Source organism: Propithecus coquereli, unplaced genomic scaffold, assembly GCF_000956105.1.
Source record: "Propithecus coquereli isolate 6110/MARCELLA unplaced genomic scaffold, Pcoq_1.0 Scaffold86, whole genome shotgun sequence".
NCBI classification, from domain to species: domain Eukaryota; kingdom Metazoa; phylum Chordata; class Mammalia; order Primates; family Indriidae; genus Propithecus; species Propithecus coquereli.
The window spans coordinates 1,801,063-1,826,424 of record NW_012154840.1 but is presented as its reverse complement, the minus strand read 5'-3'; the positions used below and the strand labels follow the sequence as shown (position 1 = coordinate 1,826,424).

General features: G+C 39.5%; 1 protein-coding gene across 5 annotated transcripts; it reads left to right on the top strand.

The window, feature by feature from the left end:
- Positions 1-789: 789 nt before the first annotated feature.
- TBX22 (T-box 22) lies at positions 790-18,991 on the top strand. 5 transcript variants are annotated; one of them, XM_012664101.1, is made up of 9 exons: positions 790-918; positions 9,822-9,998; positions 10,633-10,827; positions 11,714-11,815; positions 13,181-13,355; positions 14,276-14,440; positions 14,799-14,863; positions 15,211-15,296; positions 17,730-18,991. In XM_012664101.1, exons 4-9 carry the CDS (start codon positions 11,718-11,720, stop codon positions 18,341-18,343), a joined length of 1,203 nt encoding a protein of 400 aa, XP_012519555.1. In that variant the 5' UTR covers positions 790-918; positions 9,822-9,998; positions 10,633-10,827; positions 11,714-11,717; the 3' UTR covers positions 18,344-18,991. The 5 variants fall into 5 exon arrangements, with proteins under 5 accessions (XP_012519555.1, XP_012519554.1, XP_012519553.1 ...); XM_012664100.1 differs by having other exon boundaries at positions 10,633-10,831; XM_012664099.1 differs by lacking the exon at positions 790-918 and having other exon boundaries at positions 9,810-9,998; positions 10,633-10,831; positions 17,730-18,976.
- Positions 18,992-25,362: the final 6,371 nt, after the last annotated feature.

Genomic DNA, 25,362 nt, shown 5'->3' with positions numbered 1-25,362 from the left:
ATTTTTCACGTCCCTATGGGTCATTTGGTGTTAGTAAAGTCTTCCGGCTTAGGGCCTTAGCCTTTTTCAGTTCTTTCTGAGCTGCCCTGGGGAAATAAATAAAATAAAAATCAAACGTGTTCTACGCTGCATCAGAAAATTCTGTCAGCCAAGGCATTTCTGGGATTCTCCATGTATTAAAAATATATATCTATATGTCTTGTATCTTTCCTTTGGGAGGTGTAAAGTCTGGATATGTGGCGTGTAGGGACTGGAAAAGGGACTGTGGCCGCTTAGGACCTCCACGCTGCCGGACCACCTGCTTAGAGTCCCTGAGGCTGAATGGGTGGCTTAATGGGCAATCTGGAAGCACAGCAGACCTGGAGCTGGGCTGCTTAGGAGCTGCTGAGCTGTTGTTGACTGAGGACTGAAAAGGGTTTTCCAACTACTAGTGCTCATGCTGCGGACGGCGGTGGACAGATTAGACTTGTAAAGACAATCCACTCCTGCTTCGTTGACATTTTTTCCCAAGCGCGTTAGACTATAGCTCAGAGCAGGGTGCTGGGAAGTGCGTTAGACCGCAGCTAGGTATGGCTGCACAGAGAAGCTGAGGGAGGATGCTGGGTGCCGGCAACTTTGAGGCCCTGAAGGCCAAAATAACAGACTGTCATTGCATTGCACCTTCATGGCCAGCCTTGAGTAAAAACAGGTCTTCTGCGTAGGAGAAGATGCTGCCAGGGTCCAACCCCTCTCCCACCGCTGCTAGCCAGAACTCCACCTTCTCTTGTGCTCTGGCTCCAGATCACTTTCCTCTGGGCTCTTAAGAAGAGCTGGAAGGGGCTTCTACAGAGCAAATGAATTCAGCCTGAGACTCAACTTTAAGACTATTTGGATGGCCTGGCCTCTTGACATTACAAAGCACCTCTTCTTGCCTCCCAGGTAAAAGCCCCTGCCTTACTGGCCAGGCTATGTGTTTTCTTTGGGAGCCTTGGACGCAAGGATTCTCCTCAGCCTCTTAGCTATTACTAGGCAAGTTGGTAACATCAGGAAAGTCCAGCTGAAGTCATAATTATTGGTTTCATCTTCCATCAACTGGGGGCTTTGTGACAGAGATCCTGAAATCACTACTTCGGGGGGGTGGGACTGGAAATCTAATGTTAGTGCTCCTTAAAATGAATGAAGGCTAGACTTGCCCTGTCAGTTGAGAGTATGCTGTGATATCCTAAGAAACCAGCAATAGTCCCTCTCCTAGGTAGGACACTGCCAGAAGGCCCCCAGGCCCAGAAAATTACATGTCAGGATACACAGAGTTTAGAGAGCTAGGGAGGGAAGAGATGTGTGTGCCTCCCTGGAAGGTGAGGACTGCGGCCAACATGGAAGCCACCACCGAGCTAAGTGGCAGGTGTCTAGCTCTGAGAGGTGAGCAGTGATGCTTTCTTCCCAGGCTTTGCCCCAAGGAGCTCTAGATCACTGGGCCATAAGGATTTTTGAGTCCTCCTTGCACTCACTTGACTTCAGGAAGAGGCCTGAAGCCCTAAAGTGTGGGCATTAGAGTGGGGGTGTGGGGAACAGCAGGATGTTCTGAAAGACATCCTCTTTTACTTATTCCTGTATTTTTGCACCAGAGCTTGAGTTCAGACATTGCAACGCAGACACCTGTCTTCAAGCTAGAGAAGGAGACTACAGAAAGCACCTGGCAGTGAAAGGGATATCAAGGAGGTTGCTGTATGATGGTATGGTTGCTTTGGTACAACTCCCTTCTCTCCAAGGAGGCCTTGCAGTGTTATTGGAGGAGGAAAGGGAGAAATAAGAAGTAGAGGAGGAGAGAGGGGGAGAGGGGAAGAGTAGATGAAACAGAAAAAGAGACAAAGAAGGATACAGAGGGAGGGAAGAGAGTGCTAAAGAGAGACACAGAAATTGAGAGACAGAAACAGAGACAAATTCAAGTACAGTAATGGAAAGAGACAGAGACAAAAAGAAAGAGACACATAGAACCACACAGACATGGGGAGAGAGGCAGTGAGGGGTGGAGGTGAGGTGCAGAGACCCATTCATTCTTCTATTAGCAGATGGTGGCTCCATAGCAGCAGGACTAAGGCTGGATTGTTGATTCTGGAAAACTTTAGGAAATACACTGGGATCTCCTTCAAAGGAAGATGCTCAACTCAAGCCGGCTGTGGTGCCCTGGGGAATCCAAACATTTTATGGTGGCTCCAGTTTATCAATACATCATCTGGAAGAAAAATGAACAATATATCCATGATAGATAAACTCACTGTCACATAAATAACCCAGTCAAGACTGACTTTCGAACCTTTCTAATGCTATAATGAAATGATGGAGAAGGGAGGGTGGCACTTCTGTTAAAAAAAATCACTCTTAAGGAAAATTCTTCATATCAGTCTCTCTATGAATGTCCTCATACATATTTACTTAAAAATAGACACCTGTAGTCATTTTCACAGCAAACCCGAACACACAAGTTAATGCCTATTGTAAAAAATTTCTTATAGCCAAAAGCTTATTAAAACATCAAGAGGCACTTGAGACAAGGAGACAAGGAGGATGTCTCTTAGACAAGGAGAGAGAGGGAAGAGGATATATGTGTCTCAGTAAAAATGACTGACGTTTTAAGCCTGCCAAAATGGAAATTAGTGATTAGATTTTAGTTTAGGCTAAAGTTTTCAGAATTTATATCCTTATAATTAAATAGACCAGAACCACAATCTGAGAATGGAAATCAATTGTGAAGACTGAAACCAAGTACTTTAGTATTATTTAAAATACTAGCACATTGAACCCCTAATCCAGTTATTTGTCAAAGGTCACTTGCATTATTGCCTTGAAAAACTTTAATCATCACTTTCCATGAGCAATATGCATACATATGACTTAAATGGTTCTGGATTTACAATCATAAAATATAAAAAATAGATGTGTGTTCCAACTTTCTGTCAACATTTTTACCTCTGTCATGTGAGTAATGTCAAGTTTTAGGCTGGGGATAAAAACTGGAAGTTAGAGAAGTAGCAATTATTTAACTGGCTTCACTGACATGATTTAATCAGTCCCCTAAATGAGTAGTTAGCGGAGTGAGTTGTCTCCAGTATATGCATCATGATCCTATGAACCCAGTCCTGGCATTCTATTTGCCAACACATGTAACCATTGATTTTGCTCTTCCTTCTTCCACTCCTTCTCCTCTAGGAATTAAAACATGGTTAGTTCAGATAGCTAGTTCTTTGTTGTTTTGAGTAGTTCCTTTTGTATCTTTCCTTATTTATCTTTATTGCTTTATTATTAAAGCATTCCCTTTTTCCCCTTGGAGTATTGATCAGGGTGTCTTATCTCTATAAATGTTTAAGGAGCAGCTTGTTGTCTAGCAATGTTAACATAGGAAGCCTTGGAAGGAAGACAGTGGATGATAGCAGGCATGAATTGGCTTTAAGCATAGGCAGTGTAGGTGTCTGCCTACATTTGGTGTTTTGATAGATTTAGGAAAAATCCCTCAGCCTACTATGAAATATTTCCACTATCGGTATTTTTGTGGATATTAGGGATCATGCCCTGGGCATGACGGGATAGGGTGCCAAAGTAAGGAAGGGAAAATACCCAGGAGGAAATAAATAGTAAATAGATGGGCATGAGATTTCGTGAACCCAGTCTATGGAGCTCAGGATGATTTTCTTCTTACTGGCAGGATCTGCTTCTCTTGGGCTCCTGGATGCCCAGATTAGACAGGACCATGGGACAATGGCCCACAGATCTGATGTCAGGGTTTTGACTGTGTTGATTACACATAGTATCATTTGGTTAGAAAGTATGTGAGGGGCGGGAGAAGAGGGTATAAAAGCATACCTTTTCCTGGTTTTATAGAGATAAAATGATTCTTCATAAACAGAATTTTTTCCAATAATTTATTGATGCAATAAACTTGGCATATCCCTTTCAAGTGATCTGTGCTGGTGATATTTTGCTACATGTCTGGATTAGTCATTTTAAAATTATTGAACTGGTGCCTGTAGCCATTTTTCATATCCTAGCTCACTTTTTGGGGGGCTGATATATAAAGTATATTGGACGTAACTCTGACTCTTATCTTCATGAAAGAAAAAGGTAGTATGAAAGACAAAGAAAGGGAAGATAGGGAGTAAAGGAAGTAAAGGAAATGTGTAAGGCATAATACCAAAGTTAAAATTACCTAGCATTAAAATTCACATACCACAAACTCAAGCCATGAAGAATTATTTCCAGCAATCCTGATTGAGCCTTCAGTTAATATATGACTGTGCAAGTGCCAACAGAGCACCAGAGAGATGACAGAGGAAAGGACCAGGTTTGACTCAAGCTCAATGTTTTAATGGAGAGTGTTTGAGGATTGAAAGATGCAAGACACATTTACAATTATTTATTATTTACAATGTGCCAGGCAATCAAAGGCAGCTGAAAGGTGGCTATACAATGCCTATTCTGACAGTTATTCAGGTCAGTATAAGATAGGGCAACATCTTGACTTATTCTTTTTATTATTGTTTTTCTTTTATTCATTTACCCTGCCCAAAATTAGCCAAGGACAAAATTGTCCTCATAATTCTGGGGCCAAAGCTCCTAGATCTGAATTTTTTTTATTCTACCACCCTTAAGTTATGAACTGAGAGAAAAAGTAGGAAATAATCACTATATGTCTTTCATATACTTTAGTGAGAATGAAAAATATAACAAATCCAAGTCTAATGTTGTAATTATTGCTATAGGAAGATCTTCACCTTTGATAGCAGTATCACATATTAAATTCAATGGAATAAATTTTCCTTCAGCTAATGTTTTGGCAAGCACAAGCATCTAGCTTCCAATCCTCCCCATGAGAAGAACACAATGAGCACAGATAAGAATTTTTCTCTCTACTCTTTCTTCCTCCACTCTATCTAGGACAAGAGTGACTAAGTTTGATATGGATAACTCAATTGTTAGATACATAAAAGGACAGACTACTTGAAAGATTATATTGAATTAAGATAGCCAGAATTTGAGGGATTCAATGTGAGAACTACTTTAATATTAATTAGGCCAATTCCCTCAATTTCCTGGAGAATACAGCTATGTGTTGGGGGCCTGTCATTAACAAATTTTTGTCTAATTATATAAGAACATGCACTTACATTGCATTGGTAAAATATCTTTCCAAGAATCAAGCTAATAAAATCAGATTATATATTCTAATGTTTCCCACAGATTTTTGAAATTCAAATGCAATCTTTCAGTTGAATTCACTAATTTTATGTATTAAAATATCTCTCAAATTTATTTAATAAAGGTGATTTCTCTAAAGACTTTCAACCTTTTGAATCTGTTTTAGGATTAAACCAAAAATTGGGGGTTCCAACTTGGGCCAGATTTCTTTTTCTAATGTCTGGTCTCAAAGGATTTAGAGTTATATGGCTGATAGAAAGATTAACACATTCTTGAAATTGACTTCCATTATCTCGTTAATGTTGAAAACAGCTGTGAGTGCTTAATGTGTTCTAGGCATTGTGCTAAGCGGTTTGCACAAGTTATTTTACTAAACTTTCAGATACATAGACACACTTACAGAAACTCTATGATGAAGGTATTAGAACTAAAACCTTAGAAGCTTAGAAGAAAAGGACTAAATGCAAAAAGAGACTTGTGTAAGGTCACTCAGATAGAAAGCAGAAGTCAGAATTTGAATTAGGTCAGTTTGAATCTAAAGTCTGTCCTCCTACTTGCTGTAGTGCTTATTCCAATTTATTATCATAGTCCTAAGAATTTGTGTAGAAAGTCAAATTTGCTTTTGGGGTTTACAATTCTGAAAGAGTTGATAGCATATAATTTTCCTATTCACATAACCTGTACTATTGAAAAAGGAGGAAGAAGAGGAAAGAAGGAAGAAGAACTAGAAGAAGAAGATGATCTTCCAAATTTTTATCAAGATGAGTGTATTTATCAGGATTCGTTTGTCTGCAAGTAATAGAAGTTCAACTGAAACTCACTTAGGCAAGCAAAGATGATTTATTTTTTTATGTAACTTAGCCAGTTTAGGCAAAGTTGAATTCAGGTACTCGAACGATGTCGTGAGGAAGCTGACTCTGCATTTCTTGACTCTGCTTTGCTGGGGGTTCATTCTAGGGAGACCTTTCCCAAGTAATGGCAAAAAATGGTCACCAGTAACTTATTTCAGATTCACATTCTATAAGCTTGCAACTATGCCCAAATATCTTAATCACGGGGAGTGAGCATCAAGAGAGAAAAAGAAGAATAACAATTGGAGGTAACAATCTCTGTCATGAAGTAGCTTGTGTTTCTGCCAAAGAGGGACATTAGGTGTATCTAAGTAGTCTCAAAGCATTTTTTAAAAATGTTATTTTATTTATACTTTATATATATACACATACATATATATTGCCATGTATATGAAATATTAATTGCTTTATTTCATTTGTTTTATTCATTCTGTTATAAATTAAAAGTAGGCATTAGAATCCCTCCGTATGGGTGTGCCATCAACCCCTTAATTAGTAAGTACTGCAAAGCACAGGGGATTTCTTTTCCTCCAGGCAGACTTAGCTCCTTTCAAACATAAATTTTTCTTCAAACAACTCATTTTGCCTATATAGAAAGCTAGAGAGGCCACGAATCTTTGTTCTTCACATATCATAAGTTTCTGAGAAATGTAGCATTTTCAGATACTTTAGCTTAATTCTGAATATTTATTTCCATGCACATACACTTCACCAGAAGCAATATACTCAGGGCCCACTTTGTTTTGTTTCTATGTTAACACGCATACCCATTTATAGCCATTAAATAAAATATTGGGATTTTTATTAGAGATATAAATTGTTTTCTATACCCTTAAAACAGGTTTAGGTTGCATATTCAACAAAAGCTCTAATAAACCATATATTCTTTAAGGCATAATCTATCTCCTGTCTATCCCCACAGATACTGCATAGATTTGATTTATTTTGACCACAAATTCATTTTTCCCTTAAGTAATAAATTCGTACTGTGTGCCCAGTTGAAACGTTTTTGGGCAATTCAAAACCAACATTTTACTGTAAGGATTTTCCACTTTTCATTTTTTTTTTAATACTCTTCTTTCTATTGTGGGCACCTGTGGATTCCAGAGCCTCTCTCCACATGTTCTAGTGCCCCCCCATGGGTTGAACAGTCTCTTATTAAAGTTTATGGGTGTTTCTGGATCAAACATAGAGATTGCCCAAAGAGACTTCTAAGTGTGGAGAATGAATTGCTAGCATTAGTGTATGTTCCTCAGGCCCTCAGTACCTGCAACCCAGTGCTTTAGCAGCTAAACAGATTGCAAAGCTGGTTCTGACATAATGTGATTTTTTTTCTCACATACAAGTTAACAGGAATTAATTACACCTTAGTTGAGCACATATGAGGAAGAGCTAAGCTACATTTTTCCTGTCATTAGATAGATACTGAAATGGGAATGGTAAACATTTAGATTAAAAATATAAAAAAGTTCTGGATGACTAAATTTCATGCATGCAATAAATATTAAAGAAGAAGTTTCTTCTAAGAAAGGAACTTGTATCCCAAGATATGCTATATCTTTGATTTAGAAAATCACATCATATAGTAGATAGTCTGAAATACTAGAATATATACTACAACAAACCTCTTTTGCCTTATTTTTACAGAAATCTGGGGTTTTGTTTGTTTGTTTTTACAAAAACTGCCAGGCAAAGCCTTCTGTCATTATACAAGATAGTGTCCTGTCTTTTAGCAATAAAGTGAGCCAGAGTTCAAAGGCAAGAAAACACCCATATTAGGAGACAATAATGCAAATGCTACATGGTGATTAACACTCTAAAATTAACAAATGAACTCTTGGCTTCCTGTTTCTGAGTTGTGTCTTTTAGCTAAGAACATGTAGTGGATAAAAAATATATCTTCTGAGTAAGAGGAAGTGGACAAATACTCTCCTCCCCCTTTAATGGCTGCAAAAACAAACAAATGCTCATAGAGACGTGGCAAAGATTACATTCAGACCTGGCTGTTTTCCAGCCCCAGTGCCTTGTACACTGGAATTGGCCTTACCCTGTGAGCTTCATTTCGGTCTTCCTGTCTAGGATAGGGATAGTGCCTTTCCCAGTTATGCATGGTGAGCAGTGGATAATCAATTATTGAATCAAACCCTTCAACAGCACTCAAGCTGTAACTACCCCTTTGCCATACTATCTGAGATTACTAGAGGGTTTAAAGCCATAGGCAGTTACCTAAAGCTCTCCCATGGCTGACTGCCCCACTACCACCACTAGCACCACCATCACAAGGAAAATCTAGGCAGGGAACACTTGTAGCTGAAATAAAAGGTCACATAGTCTTTTATTCTCAAACTCCAGACTTGGATTGGCTTTAAATGCCCTTTAAATAAACATGTCAGAGGAGAACAGGAGAACCTTTCTGGAAATGTCCAAGTGTCATTAAAACGCAGTCTGCAAGAGTCCAACAGCGCTTGATTTCTTATTTCTGATGAAAAATGGGTGACCAAATCACATGCGCACAGGAAGACATTTCACATCTGTATGCATAAACATGCACATTAGAGGTGGTAGTCAAGTCTCTTCCTGACACAAAGAATAGCTTTAACCATTTTAAAGAAAAGTAAAACTCAGCCCCAAAAGATATTTCAGTAGACACTGGAATCAATTGTTTATTCCCAACATTTTGAGGTGTGCACATCCTCATGTGCAAAGTCCCTGTTGTTGCCCTGCTGGTGGCCCTGGAGTCCTTAGGCTGTGTTTGCTGATTAAGTCCTGTGTCACAGCAAAAAAGGAGGATATATGAGGGAATGTTGGGCTCTAGCACAGGCCAGGCTTGTAGGCCCAAGTTTTCTCTGATGTTTGACAGTGGTATCTGAGACCCTCCTGCCCGCCCTTGCCTGAACCTTCCTAACAGGAGAGAGAGGACAAACTGGCACAACGGCCCACCCTGCTGCAGAGCCAACCTGTCCAGAAAAGCTTGCACTCCTGTTTCCCCAGTGCCTTCACTGAAGAGCAAAACATGCAGATACACTTCTCTGGATGTGGTTAAATAATATTTGCACTTTTGTTGGAAAAATGGCCCCTCGTGGGCAATTATTTCGCATGTCTTTGAGTTTTACAATTTAATTAAAACAGTAACCTTGTGTCTCCCTCTCCTCCTCTCTCCTCCTCTCTCCTCCTCTCTCCTCCTGCCTAGCCTATCTGGAGCCCCTTTCCAATCAGCCCCCACCCCCTCCTCCCTGTCAGACTCTGAAGTGTCACTCACAGTGTTTTTTTATGCTTCCAACAGTTTCCAAAACAAACAGTGGAGACTGTGACCCGTAGGGTATTCACTCAGTCGGATGCAACAGTATCTCCCAATCCCAGCGGCCTGAGCCGCAATTGGCGGCAGGTCAGCTCCCTAAAAAGGCCCGCGCTTGCCAATCTCTGCGCTCTGCCAGGTCCTGGAATCAGGGATTTGAAGACTGATGGTCCACACGTGTCCACTGGGAGGGAGGAGACCGCAAAAGGAAGGGGGACTAGACTCTGGAGGACTTAGACTCCAGTTTGATTTTCCTCTCCTATCATTTTGTCTATTCAAAGAAAAAAATATGTATATATAAAAATTACACATGCACACACACACAGACATACGGAGATTTTTTTTTCTTTGAATACAGATCCAGAAATTGTTTTTCGGATTTGGGTTCCCCTCCCGCCCCCCTTTCCCTCCCTCGTATCCCCTCTGTACCCTCCCTCTCTCCCCCTCCCTCCCTAACCTAGCTCAGGTTGAAACTTTGCTGCGCAAATTCCCTTCCTCCCCTGCAGGGATGGCTTTGAGCTCTCGGGCGCACGCCTTCTCTGTGGAAGCCTTGGTGGGGAGACCCAGCAAAAGAAAACTGCACGACTCAAGAGAGGAGGCACAGCCTGAGCTGCAGGAGAAAGAGGGAGGAGAGGAAGTGGAGGAGAGAAGGAGCGGCGCTGAAAGGAAGAGCGAACAGCCCAGTAAGTACCCCCACTGCCCTGGGCCTGCCGCCTGCGGGGGCTGGATCAGCATTTCACCGCTTGGCTCGCTGCGCTGCAGAAAGGCGCTAGCCCTACCCCAAAAACGTCCTGGAGGAGCCCGGACAACAGCACTGGGGGCCGCGGGCCACCTCGGCCATCTGGCTGTAGGGGAAGCTCCAGTGCCTCCGAATCTCGCCTGGAGTACTGCGGTTCCTTTGTGGTGAAGGGGAGGGTCCCTAAGTGCCCGTGGAGAAGTGAAGCTCACCGCCCCCCCCCCGCGCGCCCCACCCCCCGCAAGCCCTGAGAGCCACAGGGTCGCTTCGCTGTACATCGTGGTTGGAAGGAGCACGGGTCCCCCAGATGCTGTAGGGATCCAGCCTCGGACATGAATGTCTCCGGGAGAGTGAGGATGGACAAATCTAAAAACAATACAAAACAAAACCTAGGCGGGGGAGGTCGCACCTTTCATGGGGCACAACCTTAGTCCCTCTCTCTCCATTAACAGACCACAGAGGGTGTTGAGGGGAACTTGGGGAAGGAGCAAGGCTCGCATGCTCCAAGATAGGCGCCAGCGAGAAGAGGGTACGCGAACTGTGAAGCTCTCTCAAACTCTGGACGTCTCTGTGTCCAGCAGAAAAGCAACCAAAGACAGAGCCCTCAACAACTGCTTTCTCTGGCTGCGGCAGCGGCGGCGGCGGCGGCGGCGACGGCGGCGGCGGCGGCGGCGAAAATCTGGAAGAGAAAGAGGTTATTCAAGCAGAGCTTCAAGGATCCGAGCTGTGGAAGAGATTCCATGACATCGGGACTGAGATGATCATTACCAAGGCGGGCAGGTTAGGTTCTGCCCAAGCTGTTCAGAAGGTTCACATTCAGTAGGCACTTAATGTACCCCTCTGGTAAGATGTGGAGTCTCCAGTTTTATGCTCTAGTACTTCTCCACCCCTTCCCCCCAACTAGCTGGCATACATTAGAAAGCCACGGCCCCTCAATTTATCGGGCTAAGAGGCACCTAGCCCCATATAAGTGTCTCATTCTTCCTTTCCTGTACACCGTGACTCCAAGAACTCACTCCCCCAGCTCCTGCCAGTATAGAGTAGGACAAAAATTAGACCTTCCCAGGCAGGTTCCAGATGCTACCCCCACATCTTAGACTGTAGCCAGGCCTTTCAGTTAAAGCCTCACAGATATCAGTGCACAATATCCCATCTCAAAGGCTTCGCTGCCCACCGTCCCTAAGCCCAGGCCACTTTGAGGGGGATCTTTCACATGACCACCTTTTGGCGTGGGGCAGCCCCTTCATGGCAGGCAGCTGAGTGATTTTTTGTGTGTGTGCATCTTCCTAATTTCAGCCTTTCCCAAATCTACCTCAAAGAAAATACCGCTGAAAACTCAAGGAAGGGGGGCAACTTTTTCTCTCCTACTTTCTCTTTTGTAGCATTTTATTTTGGTGTGTGTGGGGAGGGGTGGGGGCAGAGAATTGACAAAGCCTTGTGGTAAGGATATTCTGCTCCACTCAGAAATCCAGGACTTGTTCAAGCAAGCATATAGCCAACAATCTTTACTCATGTAGCAAATGTCATTCCCTGAACCTGCCCTGTAATAGTGAGTCCCTTCTCTTTTTTCTGGAGTCAGCATTTGTCCACGACCACCCCTCCCCATCCACTTCCAAACATCTCTAAATGCTGTTGGGTTAGTCCCTATTTTCTTTCCCACAGGCGGATGTTCCCCTCTGTTCGGGTCAAGGTGAAAGGGTTGGACCCAGGGAAGCAGTACTGTGTGGCCATCGATGTGGTGCCAGTGGATTCCAAACGTTATAGGTAGGATGGTACTTCCAGGCCCAGGCTGGGGTCTGGTATTCGTATCTTCAGGCTTGCAACCCGACAGCACTATTTTGAAAACTCTAGCATGGATGGTGGGGTGGGAATTGGTCTCCCGTGGGCTTTGGGAGTTGAATTTTCTCACAAAATTGGGGTTCAGAGTGAAGGAAATGTAGACTTGTTCCTTTCTCCATCTCCCTCCCCTCCCAGAATGCGGGGCGTCAATTAGAGCTTCAGTGTACCCCAAGCCTTTCACCTACCCACTGCTTTGGCCTTGGCTGTATAAACTTCGAGAATGTGGGCTCCTGTGGCCAGGAAGGAAGCAGTTTGAAGGAATTTGGGGAGAAATGTTTGAGGCTTCATGTGAGCCAGGACTTCTTGGGATGTAATGGGCTTTGGGCTGAGTTGCTTTGGCAGCAGGAGCCCGGAAGGATGACCTGATTTGCCACCCAATGTCAGTCTAGCGGTTATTGTGCATAGGCCTATCTTTTCACCCTTTTTTAGCCTTTTGCCTGAAGCAGTGGTGGGGTCCCAGAGGGTACAAGAACTCTTTCCTCTTTATATAAGCCCTCAATTTAGAGCAAGCTAAAAGTGGGCCAATTGTTCTAGCGCTTTGATTCAGGGGCTCCGGGGAAGAGTGGGGTTTGAGAGCTGCCCACACGCGGGCTGTGAGCGATCCACCCAGTGGTGGATACCTGGTTTCCTAAGGAGGGAGTCCGCCTTGCGCCCATTGCTGGTTTTGAGGGCAAGAAGAAGGTGCAGCTCATGAGCCTGCTGGGGCTGCGGCCTGGAAACAAAAGAACAAGCTGTTTGCTTCTTGAGTTGCAGCTGTCTTGGGAATTTTGCGCACAACTAAGGTTGAGAGTGGAAATTGGAAAAATCAGAGAATCAGCCCGAGGCAGCACGGGGCAGGGTTCCTAGGGTTTTCTGCATGTGAAGCCTATTAGTGAAAAAACTTTCAGGACCACTGGTGACAGTGGGCTGGACAGAAACCCTCTCTAGCCCTCCACTTCTTCCCCGACACTTCACGCTTGCTAGTGGATTTTTCTGGCGTCTCTGTGCGGTAAAACAAGTTAGATCAATTTCTGTTGCGGTTTTTATGAGGAAATACAAACCAGACTCAGAAATCCCATGACAGTTTATTTGCCCTGGCACTTCATTGCGTTTTGATGACATATGCTTATTTACAGTTTGTTTTCTGCCCCTGAACGCTCTTTGGAAATCAAGTTGGATCTTCTGCTACTTGCCTTTGGGATCGGCAGGCTAACCTTGGGCGAAGCCCTTAGGACGAGAATCCTGCAGCCTGCCTCCCACGGTCCTGGCTTTGGCCCACTGCGCCTAATGCCACAACCCACACCTTTTCAGGTACGTGTATCACAGCTCGCAGTGGATGGTAGCCGGGAATACAGACCACTCGTGCATCGCTCCCAGATTCTATGTCCACCCGGACTCGCCCTGCTCGGGAGAGACCTGGATGCGGCAGATCATCAGCTTTGATCGTGTGAAACTCACCAACAATGAGATGGACGACAAAGGCCACGTACGTGAGCGCAGTACTTTGCTCTGAGGAGGGAGGTGCCAAGGCTGCTGCCCACTGGTCTCCCTAGAGAGGCCAAGGAGGCCTCTCCCAGATGCACGTGTTGTACTCTGTAGGAACTGTCCAAGCTCTTGCACCTGTGAGTAAAGTAGCCAACTTACAGCTCCTGAAACCTTTGTTTGGCATCGGAGAGTGCTGGCGGTTGGGGATGGTGAGCACTGGGAGTTTGAGGACCAAAAAAGACCTGTTTAAGCCAAAATGCCTGGTCTGGGAGAGATGGAGGGAATGGTTCACCAGGATTTCAGGCAGTCACCTTGGTCTCTGATTGCCTTCCCTAGGCCAGGCAGTCAGATGTGGTGTGGTGTGGTGGGTGGGAAGATGCAAGCAGGGAATCCAAGAATGCTGCCTGGAAATCTCTCCCACAACTCGGCCCCATGGAAAGCCTTTTCGGGTCGAGTTGGTCTCGTTCTTTCTTCCTAGGTCCGCCCCTGCTTCTGCTCTGCCTAGCCTGGCATTATGCCAGTCACAAAAGGAGAGAGGGAAACTCCTGCGATTAGGAGATAGGGAATGTCAGAAGGTTGTGCACCATGTCCAGGCTTAGCAGTTACTGCCAAGGAAACCCATGACAGACTGTCAGATCCTGGTGACACTTCTGCATCAGATGGTCACTCACATTCGGAAGCAGAGAAGGATCCCCATATGGAAATGGAATCACTGCTGCCAGATGCCGCTGTGATGCCTTTCTCTAGAAAAAACTTTAGAACCAAGGGCCTCTGTTGGGGGCCAAATGGCACAACAAAGGCCTTTGTGTGTGGCTACCTGAGCCTGTTTAGCCTCGCCTTTGTTTTTGTGTTTGCCCGTGTTGGGGATGCTCAGGAGAGGAAACCAGTTTTTCTGACAGTATTTGACCATTTCTCTTCCAGATCATTCTGCAGTCCATGCATAAGTACAAACCCCGCGTGCATGTGATAGAGCAAGACAGCAGGGTTGACCTGTCCCGGATTCAGTCCTTGCCCACTGAAGGAGTTAAAACGTTCTCTTTTAAAGAAACTGAATTCACCACGGTAACAGCTTACCAAAACCAGCAGGTAAAGCTGGGGAGGTCCCAAGCAAATGGGAATGGCGAGGGACCTTTGGATAGAGGCTAACTGCACTCTATAGATTGCATTTTCCACAATTGAAAAAAAAAATCATAGTTTTATTGCATTGACATCAAGGCAAATTTGATAATGAATTATGTGAATCTCGTGTGAGAAAGGAGAGCAGATGAAAGGGAGCCAGGAGATAAAGGAGCTAACCATTCCAAATTTGGCTTAGAAGTATGCTTACATTTATTTAAACTATCATGTTATGCATTGCAAAGTCTTTTGTGGTTGTTGTAACTATAGGTGATTTTGTTGCTACTGAGAACAATGACTTTATCTTTCTCTCTCTTTGAATCCATAGATTACCAAACTGAAAATAGACAGAAATCCTTTTGCTAAAGGATTTAGAGATCCTGGAAGAAACAGGTAAGCAACATAACAATTACATCTAACATTTATATAGCCCTTTCGTAAGTATTAAAGATAAGGAAACTGTGGCTCAGAAACTCAGAAGCTCTAAATTTTCTAACTAGTAGGTGGTAGAAAAGAAATCCAGATGTTTTGTCTCCAGAACCTTGCCTCTTCCCACACCCTACCCTACCCACTTTCAAGATATTGCTTATTTTAGAACCTGGGTTTGATTGAATTTTATTCAGAAGTCTATCTATAAAAGAAAAATATTTCAAATATATAACAAAATCACTCAAAAGTTTATGAAAATCATTTTCGGAAATTGCATTCTGGGATTGCTGAAAGTTGAATCTCTTTTCTAGGGGTGTATTGGATGGTCTTTTAGAGACATACCCATGGAGGCCCTCTCTCACTCTGGATTTTAAAACCTTTGGTGCAGACACACAAAGTAAGAAAACTTGTAATCTTCAGTTTTATTTTTACACATTAATGAAATAACAACAGTTAGGACCTTTGTACCAAATACTACACAAAGGAATAAGTATATGCCAAAAAATGTGTGTTTACAAGCAATGGGTGTATATTTACCTCCATGTGGAGGTAAGAGGCAAAAAGGGGAGGAGCTGGCATGAAGGAAGAGAATAGAGTTGCAGTAATGGTAGATTTATTAATATTTGTCTTCTTGAGTTATCTTACATCCTGAGATTTCCAGATTTCATCTGGATTCTTCAACATCTCCCTGTCTCATATTCTTTAGAATATGCCTGTGCTGAATTTGTGGACTGATTTGCAAATATATTAGCTATTGAAATACATGTTTTATGTTTTATGAGAAACTTTCAGCACATGTTAAAATGATTTCCATTAAATTACACTTATCTCTAATTTTCCTTTTTTTGTTGGTGGGGAAAAGAAATATTAAAAATAATACTAAGCCTTCAGAATTAATTTAGTTGCCACAAGCATTTATAAATATTTGGAAGGCATTTGTTCTCAGTATTCTATGTGACTAAATAATAATATTTAGATAGTATAGGCTTTCTGATGGAACAATGTATACCTTCATTTATTCTGATATTTAATAATAAACCGAAGAATTTTATTTGCAAACAATATGGAAGTTTTTTACCCTCTTTGTCTTTTTTACTCTATTAAAGTTGCTTGTCTTTGAACAATTAATTCGAGGTCATAATTACCAAGCAAATTGACATTATAGTTGGGTTGAGGTTTACATGACGTCGTAACAACCAGCCAAAATGTGAAAAAATAACATCTAATAGTTTCGTGAAATATTTTACTGGCTTGACTGTATTGATGTGTTTAGGGTGTCTCATAGAAACATGTGAATACTTATTTTATGATATCAATTTAATAGCATCTAGGCAGCATGCTTTTAAAATATCCAAGTCAACACAATGGTCATTAATAAAGAAAAAAGTTAAAGATGATCGTTAATTGATAATTTAAAATACACAGTTTTATGAATTATTTAACATGTCCAGAATGTTCTCAAATTGGAAAGAAAAGGGTTACCAATTTTTAAGATAACTTTTTTTTTTATTTCAGCATATTATGGGGGTACAGATATTTATGTTACTTATGTTGCCCTTGCCCCCCCCCAAGTCCGAGTTTCAAATATGTCCATCCTTCGGGTGGTGCGCATTGCACTCTTTGTGTATGAAAATACCCGTCCCCTCCTCCCCCCTCCCCCCTCCCCCCACCCAACATCCAATAGATGTTATTCTTATATGTGCATTTATGTGTTGATCAGTTAATACCAGTTTGATGGTGAGTACATGTGGTGCTTGTCTTTCCATTCTTGGGATACCTCACTTAGTAGAATGCGTTCCAGCTCTATCCAGGAGTATACAAGAGGTGCTATATCACCATTGTTTCTTAAAGCTGAATAGTACTCCATGGTATACATATACCACATTTTATTAATCCACTCATGTATTGATGGACACTTGGGTTGTTTCCACATTAAGATAACTTTTGAATGCTTTATTATAAAAGATATTTGTGACCCTGTTGATGAAGGACTAGGTTATGTCAAAAAATAGTTCAGAAAAACAATAATGATGCAAAAAAAAAAACCCAAAAAACTCTATCAAGTCCAGTCAATAACCAATTATTTGATTGAATTCAAACATTTGCAAAAGTGAAGTTTAGAGTCTAGATTTTTTTGGACCTTGTAATTATCCCTAATTTTAGTTGATGCTAGGCAACCATTAAAGATCACTGGACATCACTGATATAAACACTTTCATTCTTATCTTCTTGTGTCTTAACTTCCAAAATTATCTTGAACTCTTAATATAGTGTGCCATGGAAGTCTCCCCATTCATGGTTTTTATATAAGAGAAAAAAGCTAATGGTTTCAAATATATTGTTTTCATTTAAACACGATTATTTTTGTATGCACTGGGTTTTTATAAGAACAAAGCTGTCTATAGAATCTCAAACAACCAATCAAATTGTTCAATTTACTTAATTACTTATTTTAGTAATTTTTTAAATTTAAAAAATAAAAATTTGTCTTTCTAAGATATAATTATTATATATGATTATGAGTCATAATTGGGCTTCTTCTGTAATTCATTGGATAAGTGTGATTCAAGTACCTAGTACATCCTTGAGCATACTGAATGCTCAATGCATGGTACATAGCAGTAGTGCTAAAAGTAGTTGTGGTAGTGGTAGGGATATTATATTCAACTTGGTAAGAGGAATGAGAATGTCCTTTTCCATAGAAGATAAAAGAACTGTGAATTTACGAGGAAAGCTTATCTAAGAATGAAGCAGGGATGATGATGGATATGATTTCTTATTCAGCAGGAATAACAAATTCGTTGTTCTTTGACTGAATTGTCATTTACAGGTGGAAGCAGTGGTTCATCTCCAGTGACCTCTAGTGGAGGGGCTCCCTCTCCTTTGAACTCCTTACTTTCTCCACCTTGCTCTCCACCTACATTTCACTTATCTGCAAGCTCCCTTGGAATGCCCTGTCCGGAGGCATACCTGCACAATATCAGCTTGCCCCTTTGCTACAGGATTTGTCCAACTAATTTTTGGCGACAACAACCTCTTGTTTTACCTGCTCCTGAAAGGTTAGCAAGCATCAACAGTTCTCAGTCTTTAGCCCCACTCATGATGGAAGTGCCCACGATATCTTCCATGGGGGTAACTAATTCAAAATGTGGTTCATCTGAAGACTTCAATGAGCAGTATCTACAAGCATCTAATTCTGCCAATCAAATGTTATACGGATTACGGACAACTGGAAATATTTTGCCACCAAACCATATTGACCGGGAAGCAATCAGTTGTTCCTTCCATCCTTCCTACGGCTTTTATAGGTACAACTTCTCTATGCCATCTAGACTGGTAAATACTGCCAACCATTTCAAAGTGAATGACAACAGTCAAGTTTCTTTCAGAGAAGGCAAATGTAATCATATTCATTGGTATCCAACAATTAACCATTGCCTTTAATGAACAATCACATTCCTAAAACAATTACATGTAAGCACATATTTTCTTTATTTGTAGCCAAAGAAATGTCAGCAGCTATTGGGCTTAAAAAGCATCATTACAGATAGCATTGCTCTGTTATGCATCTAAGTGCCTTATCTAATGTTGTTGAGGAGTTGTTTATAATGTCAAATGTGACTTGTAAGCATCTCTGATTACAGTGGCCTTGGGCCTCGAAATAAGATACTCAGTAAATATTATTTGCTGAGATAGCCCACCAGTGAAAATTGTTACCAAGTGATGAGGTTTCCAATTATAGTGAAGCCAGCTTACCATGCCAACTGCGTTTTATATATTGACAATGCCAAAAGAAGATGGATACAATTCCTGTGAAAGCAGTGAAGCAATTTCAGTTTGATCTAGGAAGACTGGCTTCATTGTAATTACCTATCTAGTAATTGTAGAAGAAAATTTAATTGTTCATTTCCTTATACCTTTATACTCTGCTGTTGAAGAAACTTGTAATGTCAATTTTAAGGTGTAAAGAAGGACATAAACTTCCTAGTATTATTTGTATTATTCTTTGTAGGCCAAAGACCATTTAATCCTGAAGGAACAAAAAGATCAAATGAAAAGTAAAATATTCTAAATAAATTTGATCTTTTATTTCCTTTTATTTTGGGATCATTCCTAGATGAAGCTTGTTTACTTGTTCCTTTAACAGACTTGGTATTTTACATGCTGTTTACAAAAACAAATTATTATAGTTCTCCAAGAAGACTAAGACATTGTTTTGAAGGGGGAGAATACATTTGAGTCATAAATATGAAACTAGCATTACATTGGTACAATTTAAATTCACTCTTGTGTGTCAGTCTTGGTAAATTAGACTAAATAAAAGTAGAATAAGACTTTATTTTAGTTTGTGAAGTTGAAAAGCTTCCTTTCACCAGGCCCTAAATTTCTGAAAAGAATTATGAAGTATAATATAATCTATATATCTTTAAGATGAATCAGGTTTTGATTTTTATGCCAGTAGCTGTAGCCATTTGATTAAGCCAAGGCTCTTCATATCAAACTGACATGACTTGATTTTTAATGAACGAACCAAACTACTTTTTCTAACTTTTCCAACACATATTAGGAAAAGCATATAATTATTACTTATTTTTCCCAAAATGATTATTTCATCCTAAATATGCTTGATAAATGTGCCTTCCTATATATGTGTTAAAATTATATGTCCTTCACTCCTGGAGGTAGGGATAGATTGCATTCAAACAAAATATTCTAGTAAAGATGAAATATTATTTGGGACCTAAACTAATTAGATACCTATTTCAAAAGTCTCTGAGACATAAGATCTGTACTACCTAGGTTTATTACAACAGGGATTAAAAGCAAAGATCACACTTTATTTTTGTCTACTCCAAAACAGGAAAGTTTTAGGCTAACTTTAACTGGTAAAATAAGTTATTACTTTCTAAGCAGAAACTCCTGTATCAGATTATAATGAAACATTCTGAAGGCCTACATGGGAGAACCTCAGTAATTGACAAGAAAAGTATTCAACCCAGAAATTCGAAAAACTTCTGGGTTAATTTTTAGGGATTATTTCAATGAAGGTCATTAATTTTGTAGCTGCTCTGGAATACATACACCCCATGCTTTATGTTTCACATAACTTTACTATATAGTACCCATATAAAACTGATAATGTGGAATTACATTGGTAATGGTGATTAATATAAAGGGGCAGAAATTTAAATGCTAGAAGCTAGGTATTTATGACATTTAAGCTATTTTATATAACATCACAAATTTTAATTTCACACTTCTAATTGAAGAAGTAACCAAGGAAAGCCTTCATAGAAAATTAAACTTGGAAGAAGCCTCAAGAGGTCCAGCAAGCAATCCCTTGCTTCCAAGCAAGTTGCTTATCTGAAGAAATCTGCTAACAGTTCTAATTCATGCACAATAAGTATTTAGTGCCCTTACCACTAAATTCTTACTCCTTAGTGGATGGTGCAAAACTCAAGTAACTTGGTAAATTGAGGCTATGGTTATGGAATAACAAACTACTATGGAATTCTGTCACTTTCAACTGCATCAACTAAATATTAAGCTTGCTTTAAAAACCTACAAAAAACCAAAAGCCACTATGGTTAGACTAAGTGTGAAAGAGTTACCAAATAAAAGTGGCCAAACGATACTTAATAGACTCCCAAGTCTAATGATTAAAACCTCTATTCTAATCTGGTTTGATCATACATATATGTACACCTCTTCCGCCTTTTTAAAAAGACAGTGTCTTAATTCAGCTAACAAAATTGATAAAATCTGATTCTTGACTTGGTTATTTGACTTACTCTAAATAAATCTAGGAAAAATAAACTTTTCATCAGCTCTCTAAAATTTGCACGTTCAGTTAGGACATAAATGAGTGTTATTTTATCCTTGCACAACCTTCAGTCAAGCTCAGACCTGTAGCCAGATTCCCTGGTCAGGAAGGTATTATTTTGTGGAACAGTGTGTCAAGCTGCAATCAAGGGCCTAAAGTGTGAACCTGGTTGCAAAACACATGTCTAGTTGGATAAATCCTCTATTCATTACATTTTAAAGACCAATATATAATTTTAGGTAACATAAAAATAGAACCTCAAACTCTTTCATACTACTGTTTCTTTTCACCATACAGACAGGTTAAACCCTCTGGAGATTATATTTTAAAATCCAACATATAACTTTACATTATATAATTTTAGAGCTTTCAAACTCATTAATATCATTGCTCCTATTTACTATGCTACAAAAATTAAGAAGTTTATTTTGCCCAAGCTATGAAGGTAGATGTTCATATTTCACTGCTGTTAGGCATGGGTTATACATATATTCTGGGAATGGACATGACTTCGTTCTTTTGTGAGGGAAGCATGTCTGTGGCATGAAAAGAAATGAACCATTAGAATCAACAAGTGATGACTCAATGATAGTCTTTGAACTATCACAGTCCCATGTGCTGACAACTTGACAAGGTGCCAACCATGAATAAAGACAATCATCTGCACTTGACATTATGGAAGATTTCTGTGTCATACTCCTAATCATTTTTATTATGCACTTTGGGGAAAATCACAGTGCACATAAAGCAGGTAATATGTATCTTTGATGTATTACTGGTGTAATGCTGATCCAGAACATTACTGAAATAAACATTTTGTATAAATATTTAAAATATTTTTTTACAAAAGTCTACAAATATGCTGGTGTCAAATTTAGATTCTTTAAGACAATAGAATTATATGTCTATGCATATGGTAGGGTAATATGTAGTAGTTATCTCCTTACTAAATCTCACTAACAAGTCTTTTCCATATCTGAATATGCAGTTCAATAAATTCCAGATGTCACACTATAAAATGTGCATATATTAAATATATATACACACACAAATCAATGTATAATATGTGGTATTTTAGTTTAGTTTTGTTTTTAAATAATTTACATTGTGTTGTTTTTTTCCCTCCACTTCTTAAAAAGACATGCTACAAAGAACACCTGTTCATTGCATACTTATGCTATTAGTTATATATACTTATGAGAAATGGCAGATTTAAATATACTTAGAAATGTCTATTTGCATGTACTGTACTTTGTGAATTGAATTGACAGGGTGAAAGTACAATATTTTTACTCCAATTTAGAGATATGTTGCCTTTGTGCTGAAAAATTTTCAATTAGCCAAAATAACAATAATGTCCTGGTATAGAGCAACAGTTTCCCAGTTGATTTTACTGGAATTTAGCATGTTTATTGGAGCAGTTTAAAACAAACCAAATGCATAGCTTAGGCAGTTGGCTTTGATATAAGTGCCTTGGTATACATTTAATCTTCTTAGGGTTGGTCTGCAATTAAATGATAATTTGTATTAAAACTGTGCAAATAAACATGGTTTGGATGACAACATAAAACATAATAGATACAATAAACATTTGAAACATACACAGTATTAAAACTACTTACATGTGTGGTGCTAGCCAACTTTTGACATGCTGTTTCAATAAAATATTGAAAGGAAAAATACTAGTATCATTTCCTTTCGGAGTTTCAAATGTTCATGTTTACAAATTTGTACTTCACATTAATATGTAAACACACATTATAGTGAGCAGATGTACAGAAAACAGTTGCAGGATCTTTCTACTTAGTTTAAATGTATTTACATGCCTATTGGCTTTATTTTTAAAGTGTCTAAAAGAGTTGGGAAACTTAAATATAATAGAAAATGTTGAAATCATAGTCAAATAAGTTGTATCATTAAACTTTTTAACCAAATTATTATATTGTTATTGTTAAAGATGGCATAATTTTGATTTTGGATTTAAGATCACATACTTATGCACATGATAAAGTATAACATAATAGTTTGGTTGTAGAGAATGGTGTAAATAATTCAAAATGTTACTAGAACAAAAAAGGAATAAAATCATGAGTCTATGATGATTAAAAGTTAATGTCCTTAAATATTTTTTATTGAATACATAATTCAGTCTATCTTTCATTTCATGATCATTCTTTGGAAAATGTTGCTGTTTTAGTATTTTATCTTTATTTAAATTTTGCCTGAAATTGAGTTTTCATATTTCTTTTATGACAAAGAGATTTTGTGACCTTTCTACCAATTACACTAATCTGTAATCAAACTAGTTTTCTACTTTATTGAATTTTGTAGATTTTTAGGAAAAATTCATTTCATAAAAACACCAACAAATAGATTACTCCTTGGAAGAGACATTGGTTTCTCAGTAAGACCCAAAGTGAAGTAGAAAAGAACCTCACTGCTACATCTACACTGACATTGTATTTGGTTTTCTTTAAGTAAACCCATATACAGGCCAAACAGTGTTTGTTATGTTAATAGCTACATTTTGTAAAACTCAGGCTGGATTCTCTTCAAATCAGCATACTAGACAGGAGAAGGAACTGTTTGGCAAAAGTATCATCACTTTGTAACTTGTCCACATGATTCTTTTCTATAGTTGTATTTTAGTGAGACAGGGCTAGGGATGGGGCGTATTATTTCAAAAGGCTCTGTGGGTCCTAGCACCACATATATGAGATTAGGATAAAATAATTCAGTGTTTGCATTCAAGTGTTGTAACCAAATTTAGCAGTTCTCTGCGTGTGATGAATGAGGGCCATTGCCCAGAGCCCTTGGCTATTCAAGATACAGGGTTGTCCCAGTGGGTGGTGGGATAGATTGTACCAGGGGATGCTAACAAAGGCCTAAAGCTTCACACACAGCTGCTATGTTATATTTTAGTTTAGTGATTCATATGCATGTCTCTCCTACTAGATTGTGAGTAAGGAAGAAATGATATTTTTAAAATAGCATTTATTTATTTTCCAATTTTTAAAAGTTTACCTGTGTATTATAGAAAACTGAAAAACACAAGAAGAAGAAAAAGAAACACAAAAAGATCATAAATCACAAGCAGTTTACAGTTTGACTTCTAGTCATTCTGTATGTCTACACATAATCGAGCACTTTTATATGGTTGAGGTCACACAGTATAAATGGTGCTTTTTACTACCATGAATATTTACCAATTCAGGCTCCCAAATCCATGAGTATTGTGATAAGCAGGAATACATTAAACTATTTGCTTCTTAGTACTTGCCTGAGAATGAAAGGAAAAAAAAAAAAGAATACACTGAACCAAACTAACAGGATAGAAATGTAATCCTGCCTTTCATAGGGGCAATTTTTTTTTTTAAAGACAAAAATGGCAACAGACTTTTGGATAAAGATGTTGCAAGAGTTACAATTAAAATACTGCTTCTCTCTTTTTGTTTTTTATTTCACAATAATACGGGGGTACAAATGCTTTGATTACATAAATTGCTTTTCCACTGCTCCAATCAGAGCTACAAGAGTGCCCATCCCCTGGACAGTGCACAACGCATCTGTTAGGCGTGAATTTATGCATACCCTCCTCCCCCCGCTGCTGCCCAGCACCTGATAAATGTTACTTCCCATATGTGCACATTCATGTTGATCGATTAGTACCAATTTAATGATGGGTGCATGTGGTGTTTGCTTTTCCATTCTTGTGATACTTCACTTAGAAGAATGGGCTCTAGCTGCATCCAGGAAAATACAATAGGTAGTTCACCATCTTTTTATGGCTGAGTAGCACCCCATGGTATACATATACCACATTTTATTAATCCACTCATGTATTGATGGGCACTTGGGATGTTTCCACATCTTTGCAATTGTGAATTGTGCTGCCATAATCATTCGAGTACAGATGTCTTTATTATAGAATGACTTTGTTTTTTCCTTTGGGTAAATGCCCAGTAGTGGCATTGCTGGGTCAAATGGTAGTTCTATTTTTAGTTCTTTGAGGTATCTCCATACCACTTTCCATAGAGGTTGTATTAATTTGCAGTCCCACCAGCAGCGTATGAGTGTGCCTATCTCTCCATTTCCATGCCAGCATTTGTTGTTTGGGGACTTTTTGGTAAAAGCCATTCTCACTGGAGTTAAGTGATATCTCATTGTGGTTTTGATTTGCGTTTCCCTGATGATTAGAGATGTTGAGCAACTTTTATATGCTTGTTGGCCATTAGTCTATCTTCTTTCGAAAAGTTTTTGTTCATACTCTTTGCCCATTTTTTATTGTTGATTTTCCTGAGTTCTCTGTAGATTCTAGTTATCAGCGCTTTATCGGAAGTGTAGCATGGAAATATTTTCTCCCATTTTGTAGGTTGTCTGTTTGCTCTAATGATAGTTTTCTTGCCTGTGCAGAAGCTTTTTAATTTGATCAGGTCCCATTTATTTATTTTTGTTGCTGCTGTGATTGCTTTGGGAGTCTTCTTCATAAATTCTTTGCCTAGGCTAATTTCTATAAGAATTTTCCCAACATTTTCTTCTAGCATTCTTATGGTTTGATGTCTTAGGTTTAAGTCTGTTATCCATCATGAGTTGATTTTTGTGAGAGATGAGAAGTGCATATCCAGTTTCAATCTTCTGC